We start from the raw sequence: 24,568 nt of genomic DNA, 5'->3' as shown, positions 1-24,568 counted from the left end.
GGCGTTTTTAGCTGAAAAAAACCACCATGTATAGTAAGGCGTTTTTGCCCCCCTAAAAAAAACAACTTCTAGAGTAAGGCATTTTAGACATAAAAACGACCACCTATAGTAAGGCGTTTTTGATTAAAAAAAAAAAAAACGACCAGTATAGTAAGGTCAGGGACCAAAAAAAAAATGACCAGGTATAGGAAGGCGTTTTTGACCAAAAAAACAACCACGTATAGTCGTTTTTTTGGGCTAAAACGCCTTACTATACATGGGCATTTTTCAATAAGAATAAGAAATCCTTGGATAGTGCCACACACAAAAATGCATATTCTGGGGATTGAACCCTAGACCTCATACATGCAAAGCATGCAAACCATTGATTCTTCCTATACGTCAGGGGTGGGCACTTCTGGTCCTGGAGGGCCACCCTCCTGCATGTTTTCCAAGTGTCTTTGTTGCAACACACCTGATTCAAATGAGCAGGTTCAATGTAAGGCTTCCGCAGAGCTTGGTGATTATCTGATTATTTGAATCAGGTGTATTGTAACAGGTGTATTGTAACCAAAAAACGACCATGTACAGTATACATGGTCGTTTTTTGGTCAAAAACGCCTTACTATATATACAATGTATACATACACATAAATCCACACATACATACATGCATGCATACACATACACATACATACATACATACATACATACATACATACATACATACATACATACATACATACACACACATTGAGTTACTTTCAAAATACGCAACTTTATTTGTATAGTGTCAGTTCATGACAATAAGAAATGCAACTGAAGTTCAAGCCGAATGTCTGCAAATCAAATGCAGACATTGCATTGCTTTATTGATAATTCATATTCAAGTCAGTCAAGGGAAAACAATAAAACCACTGTCGTATGACAAAATGCTTTTGTACCTTTTTTTTAACATTTTGATAAGATGCTGAGCTATCTCGCTATCTATTGGCTATCTGGCTAGCTGGCTCTCTTAGCTGACTATCGATTAGCAATATATTAGCTAGCTAGCTAGCTCTCTATCTTTTTGAGTTATTCTGGGTTGAGAGAACGCTGGAGCTAATAGCTATCTATTCGCTAGTTATGTATTTGACTTACTTCCGGATTGAGCGAACGCTGGCGCATGTGGCTGTCGCTGCTCATCCACAGAAAAAAAATTATCCTGTGACTGTAAAGTGACCTTGAGAGTTTTGAAAGGCACTTAGAAATCAAATGGATTATTATTATTATAAATAACACAAACAACTAAAGGAGACATGTTGTCTTTCAAGTGATGAACCAAAGCGGGCAGGTTCATTTCGCGAGCACAACAGCAACGTCTGACATTGTTGTGGTGCTAATAATAATAATAATAGTAATAATAATAATACATTTCATTTATAAGAACCTTTCAAGACTCTCGAGGTCACTTTACAGTCATATGATACGTTTTTCTGTGGGTGAGCAGATAGCTAATAGAAAATAGCTAATAGAAATCTAATAGATAGCCAATAGATAGCCAGCTAGACTGCTCGACAACGAGTTATAGAACTAAAAGATAGCCAGCCAGATAGCTAGCTAGCCGGCCAGTTAGCTAATAGGTAGTAAATAGATAGCCAATAGATAGCCAGCTCGACAACTAGCTATATAACTAATAGACAGCCAGATAGCTAGCAGCAGTCAGCAGTTAGCTAATAGGTAGAAAATAGCTAATAGAAAGCTAATCGATAGCCAGCTATCTATATAACTACTAGATAGCCAGCCAGATAGTTAGCTAGCTGGCCAGTTAGCTAATAGGTAGCAAATAAATAGCTAATAGATAGCCAGCTAGACAGCTAGCTATATAATAACTGATAGGCAGCAAAAAAGGACTGGGTCGAGCGACATCACGCTAACGGCTGTGAGATTGGTCGCGGAAGCGGTTACAAATCGGATGTTTTGCTCTCACAGATAAACGTCACCGAGTTGTTGAGCAGATCGTACACGTTGACCTCCACCACTTCAGATGAAGACTGGCCTTCTCCTGCCAGACCCACAAAAACTTGCTGGCTCACAGGCGCTTGCGACGGTTCCTCGCAGTCCGCTGCCTGAACCGCTTCGCCCTCTTGCTCGTGCACCGAGATCACCTGATCGGGAACAAAATGGAAGAGGAAAGCTTGATTTTGGAAAATTCAGATTAACATTTCAAGGAATTCAAAAAAATCGCCGCACCTTCAATCAATGACACGTTGAAAAAACAGGTAACATCCGACTTACGACCAGCTCGACTTACGACCACCACCCCTGTTACAACGATTTTATGTGCACATCCTTAAACATCCAATGTTACTTATTTTCTACAAGAAATTAGCCACATGTAGCATTTTAACATAGTTAGCATGTTTTGCTGAGAATACTGATGGAGATTCAGGGCACTATGTACTGGCTAGTTGGCCGGCTATCCAGCTGGCTAGCTATCTATTAACTGGCTAGCTGGCTATCTATTGGCTGTCTATTGGCTAGCTAGATGGCTGGCTATCTATTAGTTATCTAATCGCTAGCTAGCTAGATTTTTATTTATTTGAGTTATTCCGGGTTGAGTGAACGCTGGCGCGTGTGGCTGCCGCTGTCCACTCGCAGAAAAACGTATCCTGTGACTTTAAAGTTCCTTGAGAGTTTTGAAAGGCGCTTAGAAATGAAATGTCTTATTAATATTATTATTAGTATTAGTATTATTATTATCATTTGCTAGCTATTTGATAGCTATCTATTAGATCTAGCTGGCTATCTGGCTAGTTATCTATTAGGTATCTAGCTGGCTGGCTATCTAGCTAGGTATCTGTTGGTGAGCTAGCTAGCTTTCTATCCATTTGAGTTACTTCAGGGTTGAGTGAAGGCTGGCGCGTGTGGCAGCTGCTGCTCACTCGCAGAAAAACTTATCCTGTGACTGTAAAGTGACCTTGAGAGTTTTGAAAGGCGCTTAGAAATCAAATGTATTATTATAAGACGCACCTTCAATCAATGACATGTTGAAAAAAGTTTTTCATATACAGGTAACATCCGACTTACGACCAGTTCGACTTACGACCATCCATACGACGACGACCTCCAGACAATATTTTAAAAAATTGTATTCTACGCCTGGCACTGCAACGCGCTAGCAGGCCGGCAACGCGTACAACAATTCTGGCCAGCCAGCCAGCCAGCATCATTTAGCCTCCGAGTCTCTATTCAACATTTTGAATGGATTTCAATTTACAACCATTTTGACTCACGACCGTTTGGTCTGATCGGAACTCAGTCGTAAGCCGGATGTTACCTGTATAAGGCACACCAAAATTTCAGGTGCTATAGTAGAAGCAGGGGTTCCGTTTTATATATCCCAGCATGCACCACGCACGACTTCTACAATATTACTTAGATTAGATTAGATTAGCCTTTATTAGTCTCACAGTGGAGAAATTGACATTTCACAGCAGCTAAGTGATGAAAGGAAGAGGGAAGGAAAGGAAGAAGTAGAAAAACAAAATACAGGAGCTGCTGTCAAGGCATGCGCTCTTGTGGCAGCCATCTTGAAGTCAAAACAACAACTAAATAACAAAATAATATGATAAAACAAAAACAGAGATAGTCATTCACTGCTATTCCCAAATTTATTCAGGAATTGAATATGTGACGGAAGGCACCATTCCTGAATTACTTCGATTTAGTTTTTTCTTGCTTGGGTGCCAATAAAGCGCTGGCCAGACCACTGGCAATGTTTTATTGCTTTTCCAAAAGGTGGCAGCCTTCTCCTTTTGTCCATGTTATTATAATAATAATACATTTCATTTATAAGCGTAAGGTCACAGGATAAGTTTTTTCTCTGTGGGTGAGCAGCGGCAGCCACATGTGCCAGCGTCACTCAAATAGATAGAAAGCTAGCTAGCCAGCTAATACATAGCTAACTAGATAGCAAGCTAGCCAATAGTTAACCAGCTAGATCACCAACAGATAGCTTGCTAGATAACCAGCTAGCCAGCCAGACAGCTAACAGTTAGCAAATAGCTAGCTAGCTAGGTAGCCAGCTAGGTAGACATCTTGATAGCTAGCTAGATAATAATAATAATACATTTCATTTCTAAGCGCCTTTCAAACCTCTCAAAGTCACTTTACAGTCACAAGGTCAGTTTTTCTGCGGGTGAGCAGCGGCAGCCACATGCGCCAGCGTCACTCAATCCTGGATTAACTCAAATATGTAGATAGAAAGATAGCTACCTAGCTAATACTGTAGATAACTAGTGCTAACTGTAGATAACTAGGTAACTAGATTGCTAACTAGTAAGATAGCCAATAGCTAGCTAGCTAGCTAGGTATCCAGCTATATAGCTAGCTATCTATTTGCTATATCTAGATAGCCAGCTAGATAGCCAGCTAGATAGGTAGCTAGATAGCCAGATAGCTAGCTAGAATGTTCGTGAGTAGGAGCGCTTTGTTATAGCTTCAGCTGTTGTTAAAATGCTATATAAAGCAGCATTTTTGTACAGCTGCCCCCATTTCAGGCTCAGATAACTCCAGAGCTATATCATTTAGGAATTAAGTATTTTTTCCCTGATAAAAGAAGAGAAAGTAAGGTTTCTAACGCTGTATTGTATGTTGATGTTGTCCTAAAACAGAATATTGTATGGGTCCTGGAATTGGAGTGACAATGACGAAAACCCTGGCACTTGAGTGCCCACATTTTAGCACATTGTCTGCCAGTCAATGAGTTAAAAAGCCAAAACAAACTACGATGTGAAAAATATGATTTGATATCCAAGTGAGCTCTTAACAGTGTGCGTGTCGGAGGCCTGGTCCTGCGTCTGGCTCGCTTCCGCGTGGCAGGAGAGGAGGTGGTCCCGCAGCTCCGTCTGGGAGGTGCTGAGCTGGGCGCACAAGGGGCAGATCAGGCGGCTGCTGGTCGTCGGGGGTTGACTGCAGACGTGATCCTGCAGCTCGGCGGATACGCTGAACACAACTTGACAGTGCGCGCACTGCAGGGGGCGTGATGCACAATCTGGGAAGCAAGGAAGGAGAAAGAGGTCGAGACATACATACACAGTCGTTTTTCGGGTAGAAAAACGACTTACTATACATGGTCGTTATTTTTTTTTTTTTGGGGGGGGGGTAATTATATACATGGTACTTCCAGGTAGAGGGAACGCTGGCGCGAATGGCTGCCACTGCTCACCCGCACAAAAAAATCCTGTGACTAAACTGTCCTTGACAAGTAAATGTATTATTATTATTATTATACATTATCTATATAATACAGTGGTACCTCAGCTTACGAACGCTTTAGCTTATGAAGTTTTTGCCTTACAACCATTAAATGTGCAAAAATATAATCGTGGCAACCAAACTAGTTTTCGGCGGATGAACACCAGACCACACAGCTGGCAGAACGAGTTTTAGTCACCCCCTTTGTTTGAGTGCAGACGTGGTTTGTTATTAAGTAGAGTATTTTTGCTATTATGGGACCAAAAAAGACCCCTTGTGTTAAGCCAAAAATGACACAAAAGAAAATGACAGTCGAGCAGAAGAAGGAGATCATTGAAAAACACCAACGAGGTGTGCGCTTGGATTGGATTGGATTTGCCTTTATTAGTCTCGCGCTTGTGTGATTTAGCATTCCAGTACCAGTATGCTAAGTCGACCATTGCTACGTGTGGCTAAGGGTGTTTCTGTGTTATCTAAGCAGCGGTCTCAGGCAATACAAGAGGTTGAAAAACTTCCGTTGATTTGGATTAGCCTAAAGCAGCTAGCAGGGGAAAGTGTGAGTGAGGGTATTATCGCTGAGAAAGCACAGTTTATTTCTTAAATTACAATTCAATAGCACATTTATTATACAGGGTATATTTTGTGTAGTTTTAACGCTTATTTCGTAGAAAACAATGTTTTATGGGGACCTGGGAACAGATTTTTCTCGTTTTAATGGTTTCTTATGGGAAATAAATGTTTGGCAGACAAACTTTTCGCCTTACACACACTGGGAACCAATTAAGTTCGTAAGCTGAGGTATTACTGTTGGGGTAATTCGCCATACGAACATGTTTAAACATCGCTTTCTAATCTTTGTTTACGTTTTGGACTTCCTGATACGTCATATCCTGCCTTCCCTTATAATTACTGTACTCTGAAGGAATTCACGTGTCACCTTGGTGTTGCGCTTTCTGGTGTTTGGCCAGGCTGGAGGCGCAGGGGAAGAAGGTGAAGCAGACGTCACACTGCACCAGCGACTTGAGTTGCTGCGTTTGGTTGGCAAAAACCTCCGGATGGGTCGTCCTGTTATGGTACCACAGGCCCGACAGTTGCTGTGGCAAGGCAGAGGGGACAATTCAGAGACCTGAGTCCCCGCCAGTCAGGAAATACGGACGCATGCACACACACACACACACACACACACACACACACACTCTCTCTCTCTCTCTCTCTCTCTCTCTCTCTCTCTCTCTCTCTCACACACTCTCATACTCTCACACTCTCTCATACACTCTCTCATACTGTCTCTCATACTGTCTCTCATACACTCCCTCATACTCTCTCTCATACTCTCTCATACTGTCTCGCATACTGTCTCTCTCATACACTCTCTCATACACACTCTCTCTCTCTCTCTCTCTCTCTCTCTCTCTCTCTCTCTCTCTCTTTCATACACTCTCTCATACACTCACTCCCCCCCCCCTCTCTCTGTCTCTCAGCCGAACGAGAAGGCATCCGTCCTACCTGGTAAGATTTGTGACACAAGTTGCAGACGTACGGCTTGACCCCGGCGTGGGTGGACTTGTGTTTCTCCAGCAGGGCGGCGCTGGTGAAGACTTTTCGGCACACGTGGCACTTGTGCATCAGCTTGACGTGGAGCTCCTCGAGGTGCTTCTGATGCTCCTCCAAAGTCTGGAAGCTGACGCAACACTTTTGACAGTTGAGTGGCTGCGGCATGTCTGGCGGTGGAAGGGAAATGCTCATTTCATTCGAGATAATAACAATAATAATAATAATAATAATAATAATAATAATAATAATAATAATAATAATAATAAATTGTATTTATCAGCGGCTTTTAAAACTCTCAAGGACATTTCACAGTCATGGGATATGTTTTCTGCAGGTGAGCACCGGCAGCCACATGCGCCAGCGTTCACTCAACCTGGAATGACTCAAATAGATCAAAAGTTAGCTATCTGGCTAATAGATAACTAATTGGGAGCTAGCTAGATAGCTAATAGATAGCAAGTAGATAGCTAGTTAGGTAGCCAGCTAGATAGCAATTTGCAAATAGATATCAAATACAGGTAACATCCAACTTACGAGTGAGTTACGTTCCGACCAAACGGTCGTAAGTCAAAGTGGTCGTATGTCGAAATCCATTCAAAATGTTGAATAGAGACTCAGAGGCTAAATGACTCGCAAACTCCTCCCCTTAAAATGTTAAAAAATAGGGTCTTGAGGTCATGGTTGTAAGTATGGGTGGTCGTAAGTCAGGCGTGTCGTAAATCAGATGTGTAGATATGTAGCAAGGTAGCCAGCTAGATATCGAGATTAGCTAGCTAATAGATAACTAATAGCTAGCTAGCTAGAGAGCTTGCTTGCCAGCTAATAGATAGCAAATAGGTAGACAGTCAGCTAGATAGCCAGATAGCTCACGTGAGCAACATGATGTCAACAAACCGAGAAGGACCCATTATGTTTCATGTTAGGCAAATAAAAGCGAATCGGAACCACGGCATCCTGGTCATCTCATCCTAATCCAGTGATATCACAGCTCACAAACTTAATTGGTTCCCAGAAAGTGCGTGTAAGGCGAAAAGTTCGTCTGCCAAACATTTATTTCCCATAAGAAACCATTAAAATTAGAATAATCCATTCCCAGGTCCCCATAAAACATCTTTTTCTACTAAATAATCCTTAAAGGACAACCGAAGTCACTTTTTTGTTTCTTAACTGACATCAGAAAAACGTTTTATAACATCTCAAATACCCAAAACACGCAGTATGATATTTTTAGTCAAATGCAAAACACCAATAAAAATGACTTCAGTTGTCCAAAATCTGCAAAAAATGGAGCTGCGAATTGGCCATTTTCAGAAAGTCCCGCCCCCAGTTCGTGACGTCACGCCAAGACGTCTTGCATTGCTTATGAATCCAAACAATGGCTTCAGATTGGGAGAAGATGCTTTCTTGTTACTCATCCAGTTATGAATATGATTCAAATAGTTCTGAAGAGGAAAGCCGTGCCATTTTGAGGCAACATAGGGGGGAAATGTCCCACCCAAAAAGAGGCAGAAAATGGCCACCGAGCTCCTGTGAGGAATGAATCAGCCTGTTGCCACAGGCTGATAAATTCCTTACATGGAGCTTGAACGCCCTCTTCTGGCGGCTTTTTGGTGTAACACGAGGTTTTCAGACCAAACAATACAGCAAAATACATTGACGTGATGGAAGGATTGCTACAATGTGTCTTTTTTATGGTCAGGGGCGTTCCTTCAGTGATGTCATGTACGGACTCGTCACCAACTCAAAAACAAGACTTCCTGAATATTCAGCATGAGTCTTAAAACGTAAAATATAGATAGCTATATGCGGTGGAATCTTATTAAAATACGCCCAGTAGAAGTCATTTGAAGCCATTTTACAAATTATGGACACAACTTGTCCGGAGACGTCGGTTGTCCTTTAGAACCACACAAAAATTACCTTATTTTATGCACAATAAATGTGCTATTGTATTGTAATGAACTGTACTGCATAATCAAGTCATTTTATTGACCTTTGTGATGGTCGTTGATGTCGATCCGAGTGAAGTTGCCGTGCTTTCTCAGCGATAATACCCTCACTCACACTGTCCTCTGCGAGCTGCTTTTCATTAATCCAAATCAACAGAAGTTTTTCAACCTCTTCTATTGCCTGAGACCGTTGCTTAGACAACACAGAAACACCCTTAATAGCTTCCTTGTTCTTAAGGATGGTAGAAATCGTCGACTTAGTGTAATGGTAGCGGGACGCTACGTCACACAAATGCACACCTCGTTGGTGTTTTTTGATGATCTCTTTCATCAGCTCAACCGTCATTTTCTTTTGTGCACTCAAAGAAATGGGGTGTGGAAAACTAGTCCGCCAGCCACAGTGGCGTCTGCTCGACCGTAAGTTTGTTTTGTCGGCTCTTTTTTGGACCCATAATAGCAAAAGTACTCCACTCGATAACAAACCATGTCTGCACTCATAACCTGGGTGTGGAAAACTAGCCCGCCACCGTGGCGCTCCGTGTGGTTTAGTTCGTCTGCCGAAAACTAGTTTGTATGCAAGATTATATTCTCGTGAATTTAATGTTCGTAAGGCAAAAAGTACGTCAACTAAAGCATTCGTAAACTGAGGTATCACTGTATTTTATTTTGTTATTTTGACTTCAAGATGGCCCCGCGAGCGCGGCTGCCTTTCCCAGCAGCTCCTGTATTTTGTTTTTCTACTTCTTTCAATCCTTTCATCACTTTGCTGCTGTGAAATGTCAATTTCTCCACTGCAACGGTCAATCCAATCCAACGTTATCTATTTTTAAACTGTGGGGGGCATTTCGGGGCGTTCTTACTGTGGAAGGTTTGCAGGTGGACGGTCAAGCCGCTAGCTTGGCTGTGGCCTTTTCCGCACTGGCGACACACGTAGGGCTTGTCGCCCGTATGCGTGCGCACGTGCCGCGTCAGCTCGATGGACTGGGCGAAAACGGCCTTGCAATACTGGCACGCGTACATTTTGCCTGCAACGACACAAGCGTTGGCTTGAAAAGCGCCATTTTGTGCCGTCATGTGTGTTGCCGGCTCACCCTCGGCGTGTTTCTTCTTGGTGTGGTAGGCCAGCGCCGCCGCCACCCGGAAGCTCATGTCGCAGTGCTTGCAGCGGTACGGTTTCTCTCCGGTGTGGAGTCGCATGTGATTCTTCAAGGAGGACGTGGCGGGAAACTTGGCGCCGCAGGTCTCGCACACGTACGGCTTCTCCTCAAAATGTTCCGTGCGCTGGTGGTAAATCATACCTAGGCATGATTGACAGAGTAATACAATAATAATAATCATAATAATGCATTGCATTTAGAAGCACCTTTCAAAACTCTCAAGGTCACTTTACAATCACAGGATTGAGGAAGTAACTCCAATAGATAGAAAGCTAGCTAGATATAATAGATCGCTAATAGATAGATAGCGAGAGCTAATAGAAAGCCTCATTGCTTCATGATGTATGATTTTATAATAATAATAATAATAATAATACTAATAATAATAATAATAATTTCTAAGAAACCATTAAAAAGGTCAAGGTCACTTTACAATCACAGGATCAGTTTTTCTGTGGGTGAACAGCGGCAGCCAGCCACATGCGCCAGCGTCATTCAACCCGGAAGTCACTCAAATATGGAGATAGAAAGATAGCTAGTTAGCTAATACTGTAGATAACTAATAGATAGCTAGCTAGCTAATTAGATAGCCAATAGATAGCAAATAGATAGGTAGTTAGCTAATACTGTAGATAACGAATAGCTAGCTAGCTAATATATAGCAAGTAGATAGCAAATAGCTAGCTAGCTAGGTAGCCAGCCAGATAGCTAGCCATCTCGCTAGCTAGGTATCCAGCTAGATAGCTAGCTAGCTAGTCAGATAGCTAGCTGGATAGCTCAAGTGAGCAAAATGGTGTCAACAAACCGGGAAGGTCCCATTGTCTACAAGGTAGGCAGCCCTATAGCTCATACATATGTAGCTAGTTAGATAGCTAGCCATCTAGCCAGACAGCTAATAGATATTTAGCAAGAAAGATAACAGAGAGCTAATTGATAGCTAATAAGTGAATATGCCAGTACTGTTTTTGAATGGGAGGAATGTTGGTGCCATTTGACTATCATCGCTGGACACCACAGGGGCCATTGTGCTTTTTTTGCTCCAGTAATGGGCAGCATCTTCACAGCCCCGCTTTGTTCAACCCGAACCTACTGCAGGGCGTTTTCATGTTTATTAGGTTTGTTAAAGTCATTCTAAGTGCCTTGCATGCTGGGTCTGAGAGGATAGTCATTTCACCTGTGCTGTATGTCATGCATATTAGCATATTTAATACTTTGACTTTTGATAAATATAAAATAGATGGCAAATAGATAACAGCTAGGTAGACAGCTAGAGAACGAGCTAGATAGATAGCCAGACATCCATATAGCTAATAGATGGAATTCATATTGTGCACATCCAGCAAAGTTGTAAAATAAAGAGAAAGAGTCAATATTGCGAATGATGATGCAAAATAAGAATGAAGCGGCTTCCCGGCGGTGCAGGAGGAGCCATGGACTCACCCGACGGGTGCGCGAAGGTGCGCCCGCAAAGGTCGCAGGCGACCTTCTTCTTCTTGCCTCCCGGGTGAGCCTCGGTGAGATGGCGCTGCAAAGCCCGCTTGTTGGGCAGCTTGGAAGGACACTGCGGGCACGCCAGCTGGCCGTCCTCCGACATGGGGCAGCGCTTCATGTGGGCCGTCACGCGACACTTGTAGGCAAACGTCTTCTTGCACCAGCGGCAGCGATACGACTTGGACGAGGACGAGCGTTCGTCTTCGTCTTCCACGTCTTTGTCTTCTTCCGGGAGGTTCTGATCCAGCTTGATTCCACTTTTGCTGTCAACGGTTGCCACTTCGGACTCGGCTGTCAAGTGAACACAACCACTCAGCGACACCACCTATGACACAGCTTTTTTTCACCTTTTGATGGAGAATAAGAAGTTATCATATTTAAAATTTCATGCTGTTATATGCTTAGTGAACATGTGTGACTCAAATACACAATTAAAGCGCAGCGAAACCTGGGGTCAGTCTGAGGTCAACCGACGCAGCTTGTTAAACTGTCATCTTCATCTAGGAGATCTGGCCTTGGACAGAATTTAGGACTTGGGAAACTCCTTTGTCACCGAAGCAATTTACGACTTGAAAGTACTTCACAGGAAGAGCTCATTAGCCAGGTTACAAATGTATCAGTTCATGGAAAAAAACAAAAGTTTTATTGCTTACAGCTGTTCATGCTTAGAAATCAAGAATCAAGAAAACTATGTTTTCCTAATGTATCACTTCAATTTGCATATACTCTCAATAAATAGCTTGGCAGAGGGCTGCAGAATTCAAGCATTTGTCATGAATGGCTGCGTCTCCTGCCGGCAGTAAAAGACAATCTTTCCGTGTTCGAGCCTTTGTCCACAGTGTCCGATCGAACATCTCTGACACCTTTTTAATAATAATAATTGGATTGGATTTGTCTCATATAGTCTCATGCCTTTATTAGTCTCAATAATAATAATAATAATAATACATTTTATTTATAAGCGACTTTCAAAACTCTCAAGGACACTTCACAGTCATGGGATATTTTTTCTGCAGGTGAGCAGCGGCAGCCACACGCGCCAGCGTTCACTCATCCCGGAAATAACGTGGTCATCATAAGAAAACCTTTATTTGTCTTACCCAATGACACAATTTACAGCAGCGAAATAATCCACATCCAAAATTTTAAACATTTGAAAAATACCAGGAAAATGAGTTGCCAAATTTTGAAAATCGGAAAAAAAACGTATTTGTCAATTTTGTTTAAATTTGAAAAATGCCTGAAAAATGATTTGCCAAAATGTTGAAAATTAGAAAAATCCCAGAAAAATTATTTGCCAAAATTTAAAAAATGTGAAAAATGCCTGAACATTTATTTGCCAATATTTTGAAAATTAGAAAAATCCCAGGAAAATTATTTGCCAAAATTTGAAAAATTTGAAAAATGCCTGGAAAATTATTTTTCCAAAATTAAAAAAAATTAGAAAAATGCCTGCAGTCATTTGCCAAAATTTTACAATTTAGAAAAGTTCCTGAAAGATTATTTGCCACAATTTTGAAAATTATAAAAATCCCAGAAAAATGATTTGCCAAAATGTTGAAAATTAGAAATATCACAGAAAAACTATTTGCCAAATTTTTGAAAATTAGAAAAATCCCAGAAATATTATTTGCCAAAATTTTAAAAATGTAAAAAATGCCTGAAAATGTATTTGCCAACATTTTGAAAATTAGAAAAATCCCATAAAAAAGATTTGCCAAAATTTGAAAAATTAGAAAAATGCCTGGAAAATTATATTCCAAAATTTAAAAAATAGAAAAATCCCTGAAAAATTATTTGCCAAGATGTTACAATTTAGAAAAGTCCCTGAAAAATTATTTGCCACAATTTTGAAAATTATAAAAATCCCAGAAAATGATTTACCAAAATTTTGAAAATTAGAAAAAATACAATTGAAAATGATAATAATCCATTCCCAGGTCCCCATAAAACATAATTTTCTACGAAATAAGCCTTAAAACTACAAAAAATCTACCTGATTTTATGTATCATAAATGTGCTATTGGATTGTCATTAAAGAAATAAACAGTACGGTATAATAAAGTCGTATTTTTTTTTTTGCTTTATCGTTTTCATTCAATGCCATCGCCAAATTTATTTGGGAATTGAAAATATGACGTAGAGCGCCATTCCCGAATTTGTTTGGGTTTTGTTTTTTTCTCGCTTAAGTGCCGATAAAGCGCTTGCCAGACCTCTGGCGGCGTTTTTACCTTCCACGAGGCAGCGCCATTTCCCTTTTTTCCCGTTTTCAATATGAGCACTATGTTATAGCTTTAGCTGATAAAGTGCTATACAAATCTACAAATATTTTGTACACTCGCCCCCACTTCAAGCTCAGATAAATCCAGACCCATATCAGTTAGGAATTAACTCATTTTTTTCTGCTGAAAGAAGACAGTCTGAGGTTTCTTACGCTGCATTGAATGTTGATGTTGTCCTAAAAGGCAATACAGCGATACCTCAGCTTACGAAGTTAATTGGTTCCCAGAAAGTGTGTGAAAGTTCATCTTGCAAACATTAATTTCCCATAGGAAACCATTAAAAATGAGAATAATTCATTCCCAGGTCCCCATGAAAAAATAATTTCTACTAAATAAGCCTTAAAACTACACAAAATATACGTTATTTTATCTAGAATAAATGTGCTATTTTAATGAAAGAAATAAACTTTACAGTATAATAAAGAGGTTTTATTGACCTTTGTGATGATCGTTGATGTTATCCGAGTGAAGTTGCCGTGCTTTCTCTGCGTTAATACCCTCACTCACACTGTCCCTGTCACTGTCTGCTTTTTTGTTCATCCAAATCAACAGAAGTTTTTCAACCTCTTCTATTGCCTGAGACCATTGCTTAGACAACACAGAAACACCCTTAGCCACAGGTAGCAATGGTCGACTTAGCATACCGGTACTGGGATGCTAAGTCACACAGACGCACACCTCATTGGTGTTTTTCGATGATCTCTTTCTGCTCGACCGTCATTTTCTTTTGTGTCCTCTTCGGTTTAACGCTAGCCTGTGGGGTCTTTTTCTGTTCCAAATAGCAAAAGTACTACACTCGATAACAAACCACGTCTGTACTCAAGATTTTTTTTTTCTTGCGAATTTAATGTTCATAAGGCGAACAGGTCGTGACCTATAGCGTTCGTAAGTTGAGGTATCACTGTATTCTGTGGGTCCTGCAATTTGAGTGAAAATGCCAAAAACCCTGTCACCGGAGTGGACACATTTTCTGCACATCGTCTGGCAGTGAATGAGCAAAGTGGTGTGTGTGCTCACCCAAAGGTTCTGCTACTTGTCTTGCAGCCTGCGGTTGTTCTGGCTCCTGCATATCCTCCACGGCGTCGTCCAGCAGCGAGAGCCACGACGTTGGGAAGGTGGAGGGAGTTCCCCGTTGGACAGCGCGCAGCAGCTTCAGGAGACTTTGCTGACTGACGAGTCCCTTCTCCACTTGGCTCAACAGCGTCGTCACCGCTGAGCACGGCTCAGCTTCTTCTAAGCACTTGCACACTAACTGACAGAAGGAAAAAAATAGAAAGGAAAAGATGATCTCAAATAAATCTTGTCTGTTTTCACTGTTTTGAGGGAGGCCCTTGACGTTATTTTCAAGCCATTTTTACCACGTCCTTATGCGGAGATGTTTCACAATGAAGGAAATAAATACAGGTTACATCCGACTTACGACCGACTTCCGTTCCAACCAAACGGCCGTAAGTCGAAATCCATTCAAAATGTTGAATAGAGACTCGGAGGCTAAATGACTGGGAAACTCCCCCCTGTGGTGCCATCACACGGTCAATTGCTGTGCGAGTGTGAGATGCTGGCTGGCTGGCCAAAATTGTTGTACGCGTTGCCTGCCTGTAAGCTTGTTGTCGTGCCAGGTGTAGAATTAAAAAAAAAAAAAGGGTCTGTCTGGAGGTCGTGGTCGTAAGTACGGGTGGTCGTAAGTTGAGCCGGTCGTGTGTTGGATGGTACCTGTACATTTATTTAGCCATAGAATCAACTTTAAAATTCTTCTTTACACATTTAAAGCTATCCATAACCTTCCTTAAGTGTTTGGTTGGAGACATATGTTTCAGGTGGCAGAAGATCTAAGGGGAGCCGGCTGGCAGACACAAAGGAAGTGTGAAATGACAACAGAACCAAATGCTGGACAACACAGATGAAAGGAACTGACCAAACACTAACTCGCCAGGACACAACTTTTGATCTACCTTGCACCCCGCCTGGAAGTCGGGGAACTACCTTAGGAGCAGACACGTGAACCAGATCCAAGAAGGACCAAATGGGAACTTGATTTCTTTGTGTGGGCCAAATTTGAATATGCATGTGGTACACCTTTAAATCTGGGCTCCTCAGTCTCAGTCTTCGTCTTTCTTACGGATTTGGGGCACACGAATATTTTCTGTGTCAGGGAGCTGAGACCCAGAATTCTGTATTAGATCAAATTGTTAGGAATAAACCATCTATGAGTAACTTGCCGGCTTTTTTGGTAGTAATAATAATAATAATAATAATAATAATAATAATAATAATAATACATTTTATTTGAAGCACCTTTCAAAACTCTCAAGGTCACTTTACAGTCACAGGATATTTTTTTGTGGGTGAGAAGCGGCAGCCACACACGCCAGCGTTCACTAGCTAGCCAGTTAATACATAGCTAACTAGATAGCCAGCTAGCCAATAGTTAGCCAGCTAGATAGCCAACAGATAGCTAGCTAAATAACCAGCTACCCAGCCAGACACCGAACAGTTAGCAAATAGATAGCTAGCTAGGTAGCCAGCTCGTTAGACAGTCTGATAGTTAGCTAGATAGTCAGGTAGTTAATGAACGAATGTTCGTAAATAGGAGCGCTCTGTTATAGCTTGAGCTATATTAATATTAATATTAATATTAATATTTATGTGAAAGTGAATGTCGATGTGAATATGAATATTCGTATTCATATTCATATGAGTTGCTTGTTCTGTAGCCACAAAGGGACATAAGTCTTCTTGTGCCGGTCCCAAGCCCGGATAAATACAGAGGGTTGTGTCAGACGGCATACGGCATATGAATAATAATAATAAATTTCATTTCTAAGCGCCTTTCAAAACTCTCAAGGACACTTTACAGTCACAGGATTTTTTTTTCTGCAGGTGAGCCGCGGCAGCCACACACGCCAGCGTTCACTCAACCCGAATCTTGCACACACAAAATATTGAAGGTGCGAGTGCGCTTTCCTGAACCCAATTCTTGCTTGTTTGCTTCATGCTAGAAAATAGCTGCACAGAATAGCGACGGGCATGTTTGATCGATAATGTTGCCGTTCGCCGAAGAGCTTTTGTGTGATTTTACCGCAGAGATGAGGATAGATTGATACCTGTCTCTCGTGTTCATCCAGAGAGCTGCGAGCTGATTGACTGAAGAGATCAACGATGTCTGGCATGGTGGCCAGTTGTTCAGTCAGCTCAGAACAGCGCTCCAACCAAGTCGCTGGAATTTTGGTGGCTCTCCTACCATCATCATCTTCTTCTTCTTCTACTATACTGTCTGCAGATGTGTTTTCTTCAGGCACTGAGGACACGTAAAAAGAAAGGAATCTTATGCATGAAGAATACTGTATTTACTGTATTTTCTGGTGTTTTAGGTGCAGCGGCGTATAAGGCGCAGGGTCGTCTTTTGAAGAAAATCACCGCTTTTTGGACGCACCTTATACACTGGAAAATACGGTACAATAATGCCATTTTTATTTTCCAGTTGGCTGTCGTGTGTGGCTCGAGACATAATGTCCTTGATTTATTGAACACAACCAGTTCCTAAATAACAACAATAATGATGATGAGAAGGAATATTTCAAAAACAAACACTGCTTGACATGTACAGTGATACCTCAGCTTACAAACGCTTTAGCTCACGAACTTTTCACCTTACAAACATTACATTCGCGAGAATATAATAATGGCATACAAACTAGTTTTCGGTCGATGAACACCAAACCACACGGTCAAACAGCGCCACGGTGGCTGGCGGACTAGTTTAGTTTAGAGTGCAGATGTGGTTTGTTATCGAGTGGAGTACTTTTGCTATTATGGGACCGAAAAAGACCCCACTACAGGCTAGTATTAAGCAGACACAAAAGAAAATGACGGTCGAGCAGAAGAAGGAGATCATCGAAAAACACCAATGAGGTGTGCGTTTGTGTGACTTAGCCTCCCAATACCAGTATGCTAAGTCGCCCATTGCTACGTGTGGCTAAGTGTGTTTCTGTGTTGTCTAAGCAACAATGTCAGGCAATAGAAGAGGTTGAAAAACTTCTGTTGATTTGAATTAGTGAAAAGCAGCTAGCAGGGGACATTGTGAGTGAGGGTATGATCGCAGAGAAAGCACGGCAACTTCACTCGGATATCATCAAGAGGCAACGACCATCACAAAGGTCAATAAAACCACTTTATTATACTGTACATTTTATTTCTTTAGTTACAATACAACACCACCACATTTATTATACATAAAATATGGTATCTTTTGTGCAGTTTTAAGGCTTATTTCGTAGAAATGTGTGTTTTATGGGGACCTGAGAACGGATTTTTCTCATTTTAATGGTTTCATTTTAATGGTTTCTTACTAACTTTTCGCCTTACACGCACTTTCTGGGAACCAATTAAGTTCGATCGGCTGTTATTATCAAAACGTTATTATACAAAAAAATGAGCACATTTATTATACAATAAAATAAGGTATATTTTGTGTAGTTTTAAGGTTTATTTAGTAGAAAAGTATGTTTTATGGGGCTCTGGGAACGGATTATTCTCATTTTGGATTTGCCTTTATTAGTCTCACAGTGGAGAAATTTACGTTTCATATTTTAATGGTTTCTTATGGGAAATAAATGTTTGGAAGACAAACTTTTTGCCTTACATGCACTTGCTGGGAACCAATTAAGTTCGTGAGCTGAGGCATCGCTGTATTAGGATGAGATGACTAGGATGCCGGTTCCAATTCACTCGGCTTTTATTTGCCTAATATGAAACGTAATGGGTCCTTCCCGGTTTGTTGACATCATGTTGCTCACTTGAGCTATCTATCTATTGAGCTGGCTATCTGGCTATCTAGCTGGCTGGCTACCTCGCTAGTTATCTATTTGCTATCTATTAGCACATTTATTATACATAAAATAAGGTAGATTTTGTGTAGCTTATTTAGTTGAAAATGATGTTTTATGGAGACCTGGGAATGGATTATTCTCATTATAATGGTTTCTTATGTGAAATAAATGTTTGGCAGACGAACCTTTCGCCTTACACACACTTTCTGGGAACCAATTAAGTTCGTAAGCTGAGGTATTTCGAAACTGACCTTGAGACTGTGAAAATTCTGGACAGAGTCTTTTACAAGAAGGCTCCTTTGCAAAGTCCTTTGTATCTTCACATCCATCGCCCTCTGAATTGTCCTTCACCAGCATCTCATCATCAGGTGACTTCAAGTCATTCCCGGGCGAAGCAGCTGAAACTTCAGCGTTTGGGCTTGGGATTTTGTTGACTTGAGCGAGCGTCGAAGGCGGCGAGGAGGCGAGCGGCTGCTGGCGGAGAAGGTCGCTGAGGACATTTTTAAAGCTGACGGCCACATCGAACATCTGCAGGCTGTCTGCAGCGGCGATGATGCGGCTGACGTTGTGTTTCCCCAAAGGGAGCTTGCCCGTGTAGACCAAGTCCAGAAGACAAGAAAACTCCTGCGAGGAAACCAGAGTGGTGTCGATGGAGACGGTATCGGAAAAATTCAGCAGGGACCTGAAGGGATACAAACATTGCATTTTCAGTCAGAGCCATCTTTGACTTTTTGCTACTTTAAAGGACAACCGACACAATTTTTTGCTTCCTAACTGAAATCAGAAAAATGTTTTATAGCATCTCAAATACGCAAAACACGCAGGCTGATATTTTGAGTGAAATGCAAAACACCAATCAAAATGACTTGTGGTTGTCCAAAACTGCCACTAATGAGCTCAAAACTGGAGTGATTCTGAAAGTCCCGCCCCCAGTTAGTGACATCACGTCAGGAAACTCCTCCACAAACTGCCTTGCTCCAGAATCAAAACAATGGCTTCAGAAAGTTCAGATTGGGAGAAGATGCTTTCTTGTTACTCATACAGTTATGAATATGATTCAAATAGTTCTGAAGAGGAAAGCATAAATGTTTGCAATCGATTCAAGAAGTCCTTCCATATCAATTCGAGGGGTCTGGACTCCAATCTAGCGGCCAGAAAATGCACAAGATGGCGCCCAAGCTCAGTTGAAAAGAGGCTGATTTGTCCGCTGGGAATTTGTGTCAACTTACACCTTCTTCATGCGTGTTACCGCAATTGGCTGCCACACACAATGATTCACCATATTGATGTCGTTTTCGTTCTAATTTCACCATCAGCACTGTGTTTTCATACGAAAGAAAGTACCCAAAATGCATTGTGTGTCGCTTTCTCGGTCACGGGCGTTCCGTCCGTGACGTCACTTCTGGCATGGTCATCAACTCGAAAACAACAATTTATGAATATTCAGCGCGAGTCTTAAAAGGTAAAATATAGCTATTTGCCGTGGAATCTTTGTCAAATACGCTCAGTAGAAGTCATTTGAAGTCATTTTACAAATTATGGACGCAACTTGTCGGTTGTCCTTTAAGTGAGGGGGGAAAAATGAACTTAGTGAATCAATTCAAATGGATTGAATGTAAAAGGACTGCGTCAAGCAGACGGTCAGCGGACATGGCGTCAGGGGTCTCTATCGCGGTGTCAGCTCGCAGCTCGATGGCTGCATTCCCAAAGCCGCCGTCACATACTCGTCCAAATAACAATTGTCCGTTCGGTTGAGGCAAATTTATTCAAATTTATATACGGGAATGTTTGGGTCTATTATGGTTTACAATAAAAACAACAAGTCAAAAATCACCAAAATAATAAATACTCAATGTTCTGGTTAGCTGCCTAGCTATTAACGATCTGGATAGCTAGCTACTGTATCTATCTATTAGCTAGCTAGCAATTCAGCTAGTCAGGAAACATATTAGCGATCTAGCTAGCTTGGTATCTATTAGCTATTTATTAGCTAGCTAGGTAGCTTTCTATCTGAGTTATTCCAGGTTGAGTGAACGCTGGGGCGTGTGGCTACCGCTGCTCACCCACAGAAAAACTTAGCCTGTGACTGTAAAGTGACCTTGAGAGTTTTTTTGAGCTATCTACCTGCTATCTAGTTAGCGATCTAGCTGGCTACCTAGCTAGCTATCTATTAGCTGGCTAGCTGGCTAGCTATATATTTGCTAGCTAAGTGCCACTGATATTCAACTGTGTCATTCATGGTATTGTTCCATTGCAAATTAGAATCACGGCAGAACTTTTTTCTCTCCAAAGGTGAATCCTTCCGTCCATTCAACGTCATTTTTTAATAATAATAATAATAATACAGTAAAGTCTCGTTATATCGATATTCAAGGGAGTCCAAAAAAATATCGATATAACCGGGACTATCGATATATCCGACCCTGTTTGCATGTAATTTTCTCCGTGTGTGCATAGAAATAGTATCGATATAACCGGGACTATCGATATATCCGATATCGATATAACGAGACTTTACTGTAATAATAATAATAATAATAATAATAATAATAATAATAATAATAATACATTTCATTTTAAGCATTTTACTCGCCAGGCTTATTTAAAAGGGGGCGTTTACCAGTTTCGACATCAACACCATAGGTCAGTATCATCCAATCAAAATTGCGCTTCCCGCCAACTACCGCCCAAACCGCAGATGAACAGTGAAAAAGCCAGAATATGTATTGAGTTTTATTGGCGAGCCAGATGCAATCATCAAAAGAGCCACAGATTGCCGACACCAGATATAAACTATGCAACGGTTTGCGGTTTTCAATAGAAATTCAGTCTGTTGTCCTAATATTCCAACATAAGCACGTGGATCAAAGAAATATTCAGAGTACCTGAAAAGCATGCTGGAAGCTGCCAGCACTATTTTATGTGCACGGTGAGGGTTGTCTCCAACCAGGACGGTGCAGTCACAAAAGTGGCCCTCCTTCCGCAGGCTGCACAGTTGCTGCATCAACTGGCTGCTGTAGTTTGGAAGTTCGAACATTTGGTTGATCTTCTCCGCAGACGAGAAATCTTCCTCGACCCTTTGCAAAGAAAACATTTTCTTCAATGTTTATAACGTTTTATTTCAATTCGCTACGGTTCGCTATATTCCACCGCCATTGTTTCTGTCCAGTGAAGCGAGCGCACTCTGTACTCGCAGTGGTATATCATTGCATTTTTATGAAGTACGTAATCATTTTGGGTGGGATTTTCCAAGCTATGCAGTTTATGATGACGTATTACACACGTTTCCCTCCATGCTGGTTCTTGAAATTTCCCAATACGACAACAAGAAATGGGGAAAAAAATGGATTGAAGTTGACGCTCTTTTTGCTAACACTACAGTTTATAAAGGTGACAAAGAAAGTTGTATTTGTATAACTCATACAAGTGGTAGGATATATATTTTTCTCCATAACTGCCAAGTTTCAAGCAAAAAGAAGCATTAGCATATATATTTCTAGAGCTGGCAATTTTCTTTCCTAGTGTCCAGTGACAGCCATTTTGGTTTTCTGATGAAAATCTGCCTGCATTCGATCATTGATATTTGCTCATTTTTATTTGGAATCTTTTGTTGTGTTTTCCGTTCTCGTTTAGAATTTCAAAAGCTTTCCAATGGTACCTTACTCGTTAAAATCCGCCAAAAATTAAGAAAGTTATACTTTAAACTGAAATAAAGAACTCGCTCAATGATTTTCAGTTTTTAATAATAATAATAATAACAATAATAATAATAAAATAAATAAAATAAATAAAATAATGGCATATCCAATCCAATCCAATAATAATAATAATAATAATACATTTCATTTCTAAGCGCCTTTCAAAACTCTTAAGGTCAATTTACAGTCACAGGATCAGTTTTTTTGTGGGTCAGCAGCGGCACCCACACGCGCCAGCGTTCACTCAACCCGGAAGTAACTCAAATAGATAGAAAGCTAGCTGGCTAGCCAATATATAACTCATCACTTAGGTAGATAGTTGAATAACTCAAATCGGTAGAAAGAAAAATAGGTAGAAAGTTAGCTTGCTAGCTGTCTAGCCAATAGATAACTCATAGATAGTTCGCTAGATAGTTGAATAACTCAAATAGGTAGAAAGTTAGCTCGCTAGCTAATAGATAACTAGCTAGATCACGAATAGATAACTCATAGATAGTTGAATAACTCAAATCGGTAGAAAGAAAAATAGGTAGAAAGTTAGCTAGCGAGCTAATAGATAACTAATAGCCAATAGCTAGCCAGCTATATAGCCAGCTAACTAAATAGCAAAATAGAGAGCTAGCTAGCTCAATAGCTAAACAGCTAGATAGCAAATAGAGAGGAGCCACGATTCGAAACCTTTAATTCCAACTGTGTAATTACAGGCAGAAAATCCCCTCATATTTCGAACATAAAAAAATTGTCACAGAACAATAATCTATAATACATCATTTGAAAGCTATTTAAATGCACTTTTATACGACATTAGAAAATGTGTGATGAATTATTATTGACATTTTTTGTCACATCCCTACATTATGACTAAACAAAAGCACGTGATTTATTTCGGCAGTTGCTACAAGATCACGAACTAGAGCTCACGCTAACGAAGTGGAAATGTGGAAAAATATAAATTATGATATGGTATTTCTGAAAAGGCTTGTGGTATTTATTAAATAACCACGATTTAGATTGGTGTACACTGGTCCAAAACAACCAGTGTTTAATATTTTTTTATTCGGCGGATTAAGCCTAAATTACCTCTAGCAGATTATGCTAACATGGCGACAAGTGTTTAGAATGGAGGGGAGAGACGATCGATTTGAACGGAAAAATTGATCACAAGCAACACACATGATGCCCTCACTCAGTGGTTTGTCTTTACCTTGTCTTATTCAAACGATCCATTTCTTTATTTAAACGTCGTGTTGGACATTACCGGATCGTGCAATAAAGCTACGTCGATTTTGAACATGGCGACAACAGGATTAGCACATGACGACATTTCCGGTTACGATGAAAAACGCTGAACACAACCCCTTGAGTTGCTTTCCTTGTAGTGATGGGAATTCCAGCTCTTTTTAGAGAGACGGTTCTTTAGGCTCAGCTCACCAGAAAGACCCTTGTCTTTCGGCTCCCAAATGGCTCCTCAGGTTGTTTGTTGCTAACTTAATTTACTACCAAAAATAAGTTAAAGTGATCCGTAAAATGAATTATAATAAAAAAAAAAAACTACAATATCCTCAGTTTTTCTTTTTTTGTTGTTGCTTAAATTAGCGGCTCCTATGTTTTGCTTTTCTACTTTCATTTCTTTCATAACTTTGCTGCTGTGAAATGTAAATTTCTCCATTGCGAGACTAATAAAGGCAAATCCAATCCAATCCAATCCAAATTAATTTACTACAAGAAAATATACAATACACGATATCATTTTAAAAATGTATGTGACTTTATTTATATTCCTGTGTGTGTGCGCACACCTGTGTGTGTGTCTTCTACCACGGATTTGACCAATCACGTGCGACTTTGACTGACTTTGGGGTCGCGGAATGGGCTCCCATAAAGGGTTCCCGATTAAGCGCCTGCTCCAAGAGACGGCTCTAAACGTCCGTTCGTTCGCGAACGATACACCACTATTGCCTTGTACCTACAGACGCGTACCCGGAAATGTAAAATTGTTTGTCAGTGTAACTCACGTGACCATATACGGCTGTGTATATTCATGACATAGATGACACTGTACAACATGCAACCTTTGTGGCCAAAATTCGAAATCTCAAAAATATCGCGAGACTATGACAACGCGAATGGTGGCGAGGTTGGGGGGTGCTACTGCTACTCGTGCGATGCTCGTGAAAGCAAGATTTGGATACAGAAAGTTTAGCAGGAAAAAAAACGTGCCCGGCTAACCTCGACGTCGTGTCGTCCTCAAAGCTCAAATCAAAGATTATTTCTCTATGTGACGTCACTCGCAAACCGACGAATGCGCAGCAGAGAGCAGCGGACTCGAGCCCAGCATTTCGCTGGATTGGCCTGGCGACAAATTAGCAAAACAACGAACTCAAACACGTG

The 24,568-nt window shown here is 40.8% G+C and overlaps 1 protein-coding gene across 1 annotated transcript; it reads right to left on the bottom strand.

Moving 5' to 3' along the window:
- Positions 1–799: 799 nt before the first annotated feature.
- On the bottom strand, positions 800–23,506 carry zbtb40 (zinc finger and BTB domain containing 40). Its single transcript, XM_089010906.1, has 12 exons — positions 23,382–23,506; positions 21,365–21,556; positions 18,731–19,161; positions 16,755–16,948; positions 14,668–14,902; positions 11,318–11,659; positions 9,812–10,018; positions 9,581–9,745; positions 6,724–6,938; positions 6,155–6,311; positions 4,791–5,014; positions 800–2,126 (listed from the first exon to the last, which is right to left on the bottom strand). The coding sequence occupies exons 1-12, from the start codon at positions 23,402–23,404 to the stop codon at positions 1,923–1,925; spliced, it is 2,589 nt and encodes an 862-aa protein (XP_088867032.1). The 5' UTR covers positions 23,405–23,506; the 3' UTR covers positions 800–1,922.
- Between the last annotated feature and the right edge of the window lie 1,062 nt (positions 23,507–24,568).

Source organism: Hippocampus bargibanti, linkage group LG12 (assembly GCF_051943395.1).
Source record: "Hippocampus bargibanti isolate YZ-2025 linkage group LG12, ASM5194339v1, whole genome shotgun sequence".
NCBI lineage: Eukaryota > Metazoa > Chordata > Actinopteri > Syngnathiformes > Syngnathidae > Hippocampus > Hippocampus bargibanti.
The sequence above is the reverse complement of the archived record's forward strand: the minus strand, read 5'-3'. Positions and strand labels throughout refer to the sequence as shown.